This window comes from Corvus moneduloides, chromosome 25 (assembly GCF_009650955.1).
Source record: "Corvus moneduloides isolate bCorMon1 chromosome 25, bCorMon1.pri, whole genome shotgun sequence".
Lineage (NCBI taxonomy): Eukaryota > Metazoa > Chordata > Aves > Passeriformes > Corvidae > Corvus > Corvus moneduloides.
This window is the reverse complement of record NC_045500.1, coordinates 2,966,652-2,978,938: the sequence shown is the minus strand read 5'-3', so window position 1 is coordinate 2,978,938 and position 12,287 is coordinate 2,966,652. Positions and strand designations below refer to the sequence as shown.

At 54.2% G+C, this 12,287-nt stretch overlaps 1 protein-coding gene across 10 annotated transcripts in view; it reads left to right on the top strand.

Annotated features, from left to right (window-relative positions):
* IGSF9B (immunoglobulin superfamily member 9B) overlaps positions 1-11,918 on the top strand; it is a 42,563-nt gene extending 30,645 nt beyond the window's left edge. For 7 of the 10 annotated variants that reach the window (XM_032133889.1, XM_032133888.1, XM_032133883.1 and 4 more), the window contains 2 exons: positions 7,871-7,992; positions 8,400-11,918. In XM_032133889.1, coding sequence (XP_031989780.1) covers positions 7,871-7,992; positions 8,400-8,623 — 346 coding nt within the window. In that variant the 3' untranslated portion in view covers positions 8,624-11,918. The other 3 variants (XM_032133884.1, XM_032133885.1, XM_032133887.1) reach the window with 3 other exon arrangements.
* Positions 11,919-12,287: the final 369 nt, after the last annotated feature.

The window sequence follows — 12,287 nt, the reverse complement described above, 5'->3', positions numbered from 1 at the left end:
GCTACGGGCCGTCTACCAGGTGTACAAAGACCTGGCTCGCTTAGGTAAGTGTCCTGGTGTCACTGGAGGTTGTTTCCTCTTCTAGCTGCTGGCTCTTGGCTTTCTTCGAACGTTAGGGCCGCCGCCGCCGCGCCTCTGTCTTCCTCCTCTTCCTTCCCGCGGAGTCTAGAGAGCTTTAATGCATGACAGAAACAGCTATCACGGTCACCGCCCCACCTGCAAAAGGGATGCTGCAGCCCCAGGACGCGGGCAGGGAGAGATCAAGGACTTAGCCACACCAGCAGCATGTCAGGAGAGGAGGAAAAATAAAAATAAACTAAGCCCAGCGGAGATCGGGAGGCTGCCGGCACGCTCAGATCCTGCCCTAAAGAGGGATGTGGCTGCACTAGACAGTAGCGGCTGGTTTTCCAGGTACCAGGGTTGCTCCAGGCAAAAGCGTCTCTCTTTCTCTCTATTTCTCCTCTTTCCTTCCGTCTTTCACAGCACCTTAGACCCCGTAGCCGTGCTTTCGTCCCATCCTTTCGTCTCGCTTCATTCTGGCTTCTTGTCTGGTGGGGTTGAACCCCCTCCTCCGGCTTGTGGCAGAGAGGAGTCGGGGGCCGGGGCTCCCAGCCCCGCGGAGCCAGCGCGGTCGGAGGCGTTTGGAGAAGAGGCTGTGTTTTGGGGAGGGGGGAGGCAGCGTTTCACCCCGCAGTGCCCTCCGCATTTCACTCCCGCCCTCTGGTACCTGGAAGCGTTATGGCCTTAGCAAATCCCTCCAGCACCGAACGGAAGGAAGGAGGGCTCAGGGGAGAGAGGATGGGGAGGGAGAGCAGCTGAACGAGCCTGAAATGACTTCTGTGTGCCTCTGGAAAACCCAGCTACGGAGCGATGCAGTTAGGGATGTAGTCACAGGTCCACGTCTCCTAGCAGGGCATGCCAAGGAGAGCCAGCTCCAGGACAGAGCCGTGTTAGAGCAGCACTGTTGTCCGTGCTTTTATGCAGTGTATCCATTCGCTTTGTTGATTATCGTTTTCGTTTCTTCTTTTCCTTTCTCTTCTGTTTCTTTCCCCCTTTCTTCTCCAGCCTCGTTTCGTTTGTGTTTCAGTTTGGTTTCTTTCCCTCCTTTTTCCTTTTTGGAGTTGTTGACGTGCTGATGTGTTGCGGAGCTCGGCTCCTTGCGGGTGTTGATAACTGCTTTGTTTTTGATTAATCTCAGCTATCTGGGCAGTGTTGTCGAGACAAGCTTCTCCTCAGCTCAATAGGTAAGGGTGATCCATGTCCGAAAGGATGGTGTGGGTGCTGTGGAGGGTGGCCGGGAGCGGGGCATGACAGGGGACACGGAAGGGGCTTTTCCAATACCATCTCTTCCTTTAAAGGGGAATAAGGAATCCGAAAACACTAGGAAACACCTCTGGATGCACAGTCTCTGTGGCTTTTGGGTTTCCGCTCCCAGCAGCACACGCTGCTCCCCTGCCTTCGGGGCTGGGGTTTGGGATGAGCCGAGCTGCCGTCTCCCTGGGGCCACCCTTCCTTTCCTGGAAGGGGCCACCTTTCCTTTCCAGGGTGCGCGAGGGTTATGTGGTGTTAGGGAGGCGTGTGTTGAGGTGGGGTTGTCCTGGATGATCCAGACCAGAAGGAGCCCACGAAAGGCAGGAAAAACAGCCATGTTGGGAGCAGCCAGCTGCAGACAGTGTGCTCAGAGTGGGCTCCAAAAATCAGTCTCCAGCTGCAGTCCAGCACGTGGACTTCTGTTTCCAGCAGTGCCTGGATCTGTTTTCTTTTTCCCAAGTCTCCTCAATCATGGAAAAGGGGAGAAGTCTCTCCTGAGATAGATTGTATGCTTGGCAGCAGCAGAACTATGGTCTCAGGCTGCCAGAAAGGTGTTCTTTCCTTCCCATCACATGCGTAGTCTTTGTAAAATCCTTCCATTCCTGAAATTCTACTTTGAGAAATCTTTGACTTCTTCTGACCCAGCTGTAATCAAACAGCCCTAAGCAGATCTTGAAAGACTCTTCCAAGAAAATTCCTCTTGGGCTGCTTTCATGGGGCTGGTTTCCTAGATGGCCATGGGCATTTCTGGAACTGGGATGGAGTAATTTGGAGATGGTTTTCAGACCTTAAAAGCAGAAGAATATCACTAAAACTGCCAAATCCAGATGGGATAATAGTAATTTGTGACCCAGAGGATTGGCAACACTGACCTGTTTGGCCATCAGCCAGGCTGGTTATGAAAGGAGAGATGGGATTGTAGATGGGCTTGTTTCTAGGGCCTGGCCATGCCCAAACTTCCTTAGGACAGACCTTATGAAAAAGGTTAAGCTTTGCTGCCTTCGTTGGGAAGAGTCAAGGTCCTGGCTGATATTCTCCAACAGCCTGAGGAGCCTTGTTGGGCTGGAAAAGAGCCTCATGAGAGAGGTGGGATGCCTGGAGAGATCAGGGGGATGTTTCCAGGAGAGGGGAATTCCTCCAGCTGACCTGGAGGCTTGTCCTGGGGTGGGGAGAGCAGGACTGGTGAGGAGGGCGTTTTGGGAGCAGGGACAGGATGTGTGCTCTGTGGAGGAGCCATCCTCTTGGCATGACAAAACCCATCCCGTTTGAGCCTTGCAGCTCCAAAGCTCTTGAGCACTTGGTCGCTTTCTCTTTCTGTTTTTCCTTGGTGTCCCATGAGGAGCAAAGCTGGCACCAAGCCTTGGTGAGGTCTGGGCTGTGCCAGGCTTTTTGGGAAATGGGGAAGCCCTCAACAAGGATGTGGCTGTTTGTTCTTGCTTTGTGGCTCTTCCCTGCTCCGGCAGCATTAGGGACATGAGCGGGCGTGGCTTTAGCACAGCACAGGTGAGTCCAAGCTCGTGTCTGAGTTTGGTGAGGCTCTTGCACAGATCCTGGCTGGCTCCAGTGCTGGCTGCCATGGACTGATGGATTTTGAGGAGCAGGGTCACACTGCCCAGCAGGATGGGAGCAGCTGCGTGTCCTACTCCAGGATGCTGCTGGGAGCTGCAGTCACAGCAGCGGCTCCAGAGTCATTATCCCCGAAAAGGGGAAGCCAGAAGAATAAATCTCACTTTAAAGTGAGGAATCCCGTAGAGAGCCCAGCCAAGTAATTTCTTGATGATTTGGGGTCATAAAATTGTCAGTGCGTGTGGAGCACAGGGATTTTATACCAGACCAGCCAGATTTCTCTACTGCAGCATTAAAAGCTGAGAGGAGAGGGACAGGCAGCATGTGAGCTCCGTGCTGCAGCATGGTGGCTTTTGCTGGGTGAAGCTCAGGAAGTTTTTATGGATGGGCAGGGATAAACGATGCCATTACTGAGCCAGCACGAGGAGTTCTCCCATCTTCTTCTCTTAGGATGCGGCGCGCATCTCGGAACAGGGAAAAGGGGGCTGTCGTCTCCCTGCAAAGGGAAACCCAAAAACCACAGACGAGGCACCAAGCTCCCCTGCCCCTCGGCACGGCAGCCTGTCCTGGGGGGCCTCCCCAGGCCCCCCTTGCCAGGGCAGCACTGCCAGTGCTGGGAGCTGGGGGGCTTGGCCGTGGCGTAGCGTTGAGTGACGAAGGGACGTCGGCGCCAGGCGTGCGGGAGGAGCCGCAGCCCTCGCTCGCCGCTTGAAAGAAAACAGGTTCCCCTTTAAAGACTGTCCATGTGCTGATCCTCTGCATGTGTTCCATGCCTCCTTCCGCTTGGAGAAGTTGTGAGTCCGCTTGTCTGAGTGCGTTTTTTCTTTTCTTTCTTAATTATTATTATTATTATTATTATTATTATTATTATTTTATTTTTATTTTCAGTCTCTTTAATTTCCTTAAATATATTTTCTCACTCCTGTTTTTCATTTATCTTCCTCTCTCCCCTCCCCTTCCCCATGACTGTATCCCCCTCTTCCTGTCCAGCCCGGCCCCGTTGCCCTCGCCCTCTCTCCTCTCCGTCAGCATGGTGGTGAAGTCCGTTGTGTAGATGAGTTGTGGTGTCTACAAACCTGTAGAAGGGCCCCCCTTCTCCGGTGTGCTCCCTGCTGTGACCAGCCCCTTCCTCCCTCCCTCCTGGCGGTGCCTTGGCAGCAGCAGCAGCCCTGGGCTGGGGCCGTCACCGCGGTGTTTCTCTGGCACCCCTTGTGCTGAAGGATCCCAAGCGTTCTGGGATAGAGGCGGCAGCCAGCGCTGCCTCGGAGCAGAGTGGGAATTCTGACTTGCAGGAGCCTCTTGTAGGAGAGTTGAGCTCTTCATGTGAGGAGGATGAAGGGTTGAAGGACGTGGTGGGCTCCTTTCAAGTGGATACTCTGCTTTATTCAAGTGGATGCTCTAACATGCCCAAACGATTCCTGGATGTCAATGTCTTGGCTCAAGGAGAGGAGGAGACAGGGAATGTGTGCTGACACCTCCATGAGGTTAAATATATATAAATATACGTATAGTGTCCTTGAATCTCCTGGACCCTTCCTTTATATGGGTTCCCCTTTTGGGTGGAAAGAGGCCAGTGGTGCTCTCAGGGGTCTTCTCCCTTATATCTTTGCTTTGTACATGGAAGGACATTTGAAGAAGAGCAGCTGAGATGTGTGTTGGGCTGGATACTTCTTCTCCCCTGCTTCCTTTTCCTGTCCTGGGACTCTTGGACATCCTTCAGTACCTTTGTGGCCTCTCCAGTACCTCCCAGTCCATGCAGTCCAGACACTTGCTCATGCAGAAGGGTTTTCCTTTGAAGACTTGAGGAAAACTGCTGCTCCAGGTGTTGGTGCTGCCTGGCAGAAGGTTTGTGCCAGGAGTTCACGTGGGCTTCTCAAAGCTCCTTTGCTTGGCTCTACACTGAAGTTTCCAGAAGAAGTTCACCCACCTCACTGAACATCTCATCTGTTGGCATTCAAGATCCTCCCTCGTGCGTGGGCAACTGCCCAAAATGTGAACTCTGGGGGCAGGAAGAGGCTTTTGGCTGAGCTTAAAATGAAAATTAATTTGCAGGAATCGGAGCCCTTTGAAGAGATAAAGGGCGGGTAGAGCAGATAAAATTTGGCTGCTGAGTAGCATCGTTTTGTCCTCTGTATCTCTGCCTTGCCAGAGGTCAGACAGTATTTGTGGTGACACATGGGTTCAGTGCACTCACTGTTTATGTTTGTGTGTATAAATACGAGTCCAATTACGGAGAACTAGTGGAAATGAGCTTCAGGCAATTTCCTCATAATCCCTCGTGTAAATCTGTCTAATTTTGTCAGCATGCCACAATAGCTTCTTCCTAGAAAGAAAAAGAGTGGAAAGAGCAGGAGACTTTTACCAGCTGAGCTTTAATAACAGCGGCAAAGCTGTCTGGGTGGTGGGAAGAGGTGGAAGAAGGCAGCTGCTGGTGGGCAGGATGGTGGCAGGATGACCGAGCTCGGTGGTGTCCAGGGCTTGGCACACGTGAGCTCCGTGGGCAATGCAGCTGGAGCAGCTGAAGTCACTGTTAGCCAGGTACCTGCAGAAATGTAACTCCTGTGCAGCCCCAGAATGGTGGCTTTAAATGGGAAAAGCCTGTTACTGGCCGTTCAGGCAGGAATTGCTGCAGGGAATGCCGTGCTGTGACCTGTGGGTCGCTGTGCTCCTGCCTTCAGCCAGCATGAGCATGGCTGGCTGTGTTGGTTCCTCTCAGAGGGTAGAGCTGCTGCTGGCAGCACCTCTCACAGGAGGCTGGTTGCACTTGGGAAGGTGTTTGAGCTCTGCAAATGTAGACGTCGTCCTCCTGACAAGGAAAAGCTTGGATCCAGCCAGCGGGACTCCCGGCATGTCTAATGAGCTGCTTCATCTTCGGCTGATGTGATGCTCTGCTGGGAGCTGCAACAGAGGTTTTCTGGGAGCTGGAACAGAGGCTCTCCGGGAGCTCTCCGTACCTTGACGTCTTTGTTGCGTTGGAAAACATGAAAAGGAGCTCTTCTGTGCCCAGTGTTTGGGTTTCTGTTGCGTCTGCTGCACCTCAGCTGCTGCTTCACCTCACGCTGTACTTCCCTGGGTGCTCTCCGATGCTGCCAGCGGCACTGAGAAGCTTCGCAATCACACTCATCTTCAAAAAAACCGAAAACCCTTCTGCTCCCCAAGGGGAAAAATCTCCTGGGAGCTCCTTGCCTGTGCACTCCAGCTGAAATTTCACCGCCCTGGAGATGCTTGGGATGACGGATGGGAAGCGCTGCTGTCGCACTGTGCTCTGCAGTGGTGGCACACGTGGGCACCCACGGGGGAAAGCCTGCAGGGTGTCTTCAGTGCCAGCCAGGCTCTGCCTGGACCCCAGGGGAGATGAGGAGCTCCAAACTCTCTGTGGGTGGGTGTACTCTGGTACCACAGCCCGAGACTGTAGGGTCTGTGCTCCAGCCCGTGTTCTTGCCCTTCCCTGCTGCTCTGGCCAGCAGCCACGGTGTTTTTGCAATGCTGGATGGGGCACACCATGCTGACAGACAGGATGACATCATCCTCAGTGGTTCTGTGCTGAAGCAGGAGTCCGAAGGAACTGATGTTGCCTCTTGCAGCCAGCTGAGGTGGCTCCGCCTGCCCTCCTCCTGCCTGTGGCTTGCGGGGTTTGCTGATCCCTGCCCCGGTCACAGACCGATGCAGGAGCTGCCGTCAGCACTGTCCTCTGTGTGGCTCTTGTGACCAAGTTGTGAGAGCAGAAGAGTCATCTCCTTCTCTGAAGGGTGCAGGCAGGCTGGTTTAAATCTCCTTTCCTCATTGGAGCCTGGCTTAAAGCATTGGCTTTATCGCAGTGAAAGGTGCTTTGTGGAGGCTTCCTGTCATTTCTGGACACCTTGTCTGCAGGTGGCTTGGGTTTATCCCAGGTTATCATCTGTGGCCTCAGACTTCTTCTGTGGCATTAGGAGTTGGTGACTCTTGGAGGGTTGTGGAAGTTAAATGCAGAGGGGGAAGGAGATGGGAAAGCAGCAAGAAGGGGGATGCTGTGATGTGTTGTAGATAAGAGCTGGACTGCCCGCTCTCCTAAGGAAAAGGTTTTCCTCTAATGCTCTGCTCTCTACAGCAGTCGTGCTTTCCAGGCCTTGGATGGGAAAAACAGGTACAGTGAAGGAAATAAAACAGAAAATCTCTTTGCAAAGGGGAGGATACTGCACCTTGAGCTGGTTCCTGTAGAAGAGTGCCTCAGGGGGTACAGCTGATAAAATATCCCTTGCACTTGCTGGCTCTCCTGCAGGAAGCACTCCTTTGCAAATCCCCTCCTTGTCCTTGCAATAAAACCTTGTCAGTGTTTCCATTTCCAGCTCCCAGCCTCTCGCTGTTCCAGGAGCCGATGCTCCTGTGCTGTCGCGTTTCTGTTGTCGCTTCTCACAGGGACCTGGGAACGAGGTACCTGTCCCGGCTCTGTCGGTGTGTGCCCTTGGTGTCCCTGTCTGTCATGTGGCCCCTGGTTTTTCTGGCTGTGGGAGCAGGGCCAGCAGGATCCTGGCTCCCTGCTGTTTGTGGCGCCGGTGTTGTCCGCCCCGGGTGGCTCGTGGTGCCCGTCTCGATGCTGCCGTGCCGCTTCTGCCTGTCTCTTTCTCTCTCTCTCCATCCCAAGGGGTTTCCTACCACTTCCCAGAAATGCCTTATCGGACATAGGATCTGCCCCGTCCTGTTTTGTTTAGCAGTGTTGGCATGGCAGGCAGGTGAGCTGGGGGTGCCCGTGTTGGACGTGGCCGGTGGCACCGGCTGGGGCGCGGCGCCGCTCGGAAACCTGAAGGAGACGTAGGGGGACAGCGGGGACGCCTCACTTCCTCCATCCCGCGCTCTGGCACGCCTGGCTGGCCCTGCTCCCTCGGCCCTGGGTTTCTCACCTCTTCCTTTTCCACGGCAGAGCCGGCTGGGATCGGCCGATCCCCCACCGGGGACGTCCAGAGGCTCGAGCGTGGCCGGGAGCCGCTGACGGCGCGTGTCTGCTTTTCCTTCCTAGAAAATGTCCATCTCCGCCCGGGGACGCTGCTGCACCTGAGAGGCTCGAAGCTCTGAAATACCAGCGGATAAAGAAGCCCAAAAAGTCATCCAAGGGCTCCTCGAAATCCAGAAAACAACCCAGTGAGTGCGAGGACCCCGCAGTCCCCAACAGCATTCCCTGTGTCCTGCTGTGAGCAGAGCTCGGGCAGGTCCCTGCCGGCTCCAGCGCCGGGGGTCTCCAAGCCCATTCCTGGATGCTGCCCTTGTTCCCTGCCTCCCAAAGGGATGGCTCCCCGGGCTGCTTGCCTGCAGATTGTTCCTCTTTTGCTCCTCCAAACTGAGTCCTTTCCATGCATCTCCCATCTCCAGCCATTTGTTTGGATTTTGAGCATTAATTTCTTTTTCCCTGATGCCCAACGTTCTCCTTTCTTGCCACGCTGTGGGTTCAGGGCCAGGCTTGTTGTCACCTCCCTTTCACAGCAAGCAAAGCGCTCTGCTCTGCCTGCTGCTGGCTCCGGTCCCATCTGCCTTCTCTCCCCCCTTCCCAGACGGCTCTGCCTCCCAGGTTCAGCACCCTCCCAGCTCTCAGGTACTGTCGCCTGACGAAGCTGTCTGCCTCCGCAAGAAGAAGAGACACCCTCGTCAGGACCCCTTCGCCCGGCTCTCAGCGCTGAAGGACGACCTCTGCCACCGGCAGCTCCCTGAAGACCAGACAGCCATTCTCAACAGCGTGGACCACGATGACACCAGCGGACACGCCACCCTGCTCTAGCCTAGCGCTGGGCCCAGGAGGTTGAACAGGAGCGGTGGAGGGAGCTGGTGTCACACCACGGGGGGACGGAGGTGATGGGAAGGAGGGGGGGACACCCCTACGCTGTCGCCTCTCCGAGGGGTTCGGCGGCTCACGGCGGGGACGAGCTGGGGGGAGCCGGGGGATGCTTTGGGGAGGATGCTTTGGGCTGGGTGTTCCTCACATCCACTTCTCCCCCACCCCAAGCAGCTTGGGTGGGGTGGGAAGGGGGGTGTTGCACCTCGGTTTTGGAAAAGATCTCTAGGCTTCAAAGGCACGGATGGAGCTTTTGACATCTGCGTCTGCAGCGCGTGTTTAGGGGGGAAGTGTGGGACTGAGCAGCTGGCCCTCAATCGCCGGAAGAAATTCAATGACACAGGGTGTAATTAAGTGACAAGAACCTAACAACCCAGGCAGGAACTGGTAATCCCATGAATCTGATTATGATAAAAACATGACCAAATAATCCCAGGAAGCTGTAATTGTGAAAATCTCCCTGCCTCCCCCTTCCCAGCCTCCTTTCATGTGAAGGTAACAGCAGCAAAACCATCCGTGACATCTTTCCTTACCTATCTCTGAAAGGGAAAAGCCGGAAAGACCCCGAGCCTTCGAATCAATGTGAGATGTGAGAAATCACCATTTGTCTGTGTGCAGATGCATTTGAGCCTGGGTAACGTGTGCTCGGTGCCGTGCGAGCGCGCAGCTACGGGGCTGCTGTGATCCGAAGGTGTTTCCCCCTCCAGGTGCGGCGTGCGCCAGCTTTGATGAGGGTGGGTTCGATTAATTCTGCCCGACACTCTGTGTACCGCAGGCAAATGTTCTTCAGTGCCGCGTGGCGATGTGATTTCTTACTGTGTGATGTTTAATCTCTACTGATAACTGCTAAGCGGGGAGACACAGGCGTGCGAGCGAGCGGGGTTTGGCTGCGTGGTCCCCAAAGCCTCCGTCGGCAGGTGCTGAGCCCGGGGAGAGCAGCTGGAAGTGCCCAGCTCTGCGGATGGACGTGGATGGCTCCATGCAAAGCTAAGCCCAGCGTCTCGCGCCAGCTTAAAATGTGTCGCTGCTGGTTTCACTGTTTTCCCCTTTTTCCTCCTGTTCCAGCCCGGCTGTGTCGGCTGTGACACCCGCCGGGGTCGTGTCCCTCCCTTTGCCCCGTTTCCCTCGGTAATGCTGTTCTAACTCTTCACCAGAATGTACTTCCTCTTCAGAATAGGGTAGGTTTGGTGGCCGGTGGTTTTCTGGATTGCGTAGGCCTTTTTTTGGTTTGTTTTTAGCAGGCAAGGTGTGACCCGAGAACAGCTGGGCTCACTTTCCTGCTCTGCCTCCACTCTCTGACTGCGTGGCCTTGGGCAAGTCACTTAACCTCTCTGTGCCTCAGTTCTCCCATCTGTAAAATGGGGATAAGTCATATTTGAGCACTTTGGACAAGCACTTGGTGGCCTACAGACTGCGAGTGCTGTGTAAATGCTTAGTGCTGATACCGAGCAATCCCTACCTTTAAAATAGTTAGAGTTGTTTTTTTTTCTTCTTTTTTTTTTTTTTTTTTAAGTTTGAAGTGGTAAAATCAACCACTGCATCCAGGTTTGCACAGTTCTTCCTCTGCGGTAAAGTGCTAAACCCTCCAGCCTGCCTGGGAATAAAACACCGAGTGTTTCATGTAGATATTCTTGCTTTGAGTGGATTCAGGCTGTAGAAAAAGTGTCAGGAGAGCTGGAGAGCCTGTAGGCATGTTTTTAGCCCCAGGCTCTCTATTTGCATATGAAACTTTTGTTTATTCCCAGGTAGAATTGCCAAGAGATTCTCTGCAATCTCGCCTTTAATTCTGCTTTGCCTTGGTTTTTGCTCTTGCTGCTGGTTGAACCTCCAAGGGCTGAGATATCTGGAGAAAGACGTGAGCTCTCGGTTGTGATCCGGCTCTCCGACCACGCCACGCTCCCCAGGAGCTTTTAGGCCAGAGCCTGTCGATTGCTCTGCCTCGATTTACCTGGCTTTAGAGGTTGGGCTTCCTCTCCCAGCAGGATGCTGGGGAACCTGCGACCACCAAAAGCAGAGCACCGTGTCTTTTCCAATCTCCAGGCCCTAAGTACGGTTTGAACCACTGGAAAATGAATCCTCTAAATCGATAACGAGATACTTCTGAGCTTTAACAACTTTGTGTAGGTGGTCTCAAACCATCAGCAGGTTTGTGTTGGGAAGGAGGGAGGGTCTGGCAGAAATGCCCCTCTCTTTCCAGCCTGCACCAGGGCTTTTTATTGACGTGACGAGTGACCTGATGTAAGAACCTCAACTCTCAGAGTGAGAACTCAACCTTGCTAACAGTATGACTGTATAAATTTCTTTTATTTGGGTGTGTTTTTAGGGTTTTTCCCTAGAAGCCGCTCGGATCTGAATTGATTTAATGCCATTCTCCCGCTCGGCAGCGGGGAAAACTCTGCCTGGCTTGGCCAACTTCAGCTTGCCGGTCACTTCAGCTGGGCTGCTCCTGATGGACAGGTGACCCTCGTGGAGGCTCTGTGCTGCCTGTGCTGTGGCCGACTGGCTCTTCCTTTTGCTCTCGTTGCCTCAGCCTCTCGAACAGAGGGTTGCTTTTCCATTTGAATGCTTCCCAAACGATTTACGACACCCGTTCGGATGGGCCAGGCGCTGTCTTCAGGCTCTTGAGGTTGCTACCTCAGGACTGTGCCCCATCCCATCTTAAGGAGCTCTAGAGGACCTGGAGTGCAGGGCAGGTTGACGGAGCATGCCGGCTTGCTGGGTCAGTCTTTTGAGAGTTGTTTTCCTTTTGCAGGTGTTTTGAGCCACTGGGCTTTTCATGGTCTTCGACCTTTAGAGGCTGGAGCTGCAGCCCTCTCTCTTTCAGCCGTGTACCTGCCACGCTGCTGGAGTGGGAAATCCCGCCCGGGCGCCTCGTGGAAGCAGCTCCTCCCTAAAACCATCCTTAACTCCTTTCCCTGCTAGACCGAGTTACCTTCCGATAGACTCGGGCCGTGCTTTGGCTGACTGGCTCGCCTCTTGCTTTGGCAACCTCCTCGCTTCTCCCAGCCCTCTGGTTTCCATGCCCTTCAGGGTTGCTCCTCTCTCCTTCCGCGGACCTGGAACATCGAAGCCGTGTCAGACGATGCCAAACGCTTCCCCCATTTCACCCCCGTTTGAACTCCGTGTCGCTTTGGTGGTTTGCAAACACAGCTGCTGTTGCTGCTGCTGCTGCTGCTTCTTCATTTTTAATTTTTTTTTTCCTTTCATGCTGCAAAATATATCTTGATTTTTATCTTCCTGGGCCAAACTCTCTTATTTTCTAAGCTGGTCTGAGGTAGATGGCTCTTTCTGTACCAGTAACTGGACGATTCCTCCTTGCACGTTGCGAACGCGATGTTCCACTAGGTCCCTTGGCAGATCCTGGCTCACGTGAAAAAATGCCTCTGCATCACAAGGATATTTGTCCCTGGGCTCTACTGAGGTGTCACTGCAGGGGTGCCAGCCCAGGTCTGGGGGGTCCTTGCTGGTGCTTCTCCCTGCGAGCTGGCCATGGTGGGGATGCTCCAGTGCCAGTTTCTTGCCACCATGGGGGTTGCAGGATTTGGGCACCCTGAGCTGGGGGAGGTGACCCGGAGAGGTGGGTCCAGGGTGTCACTGAGATCCTGTGGAA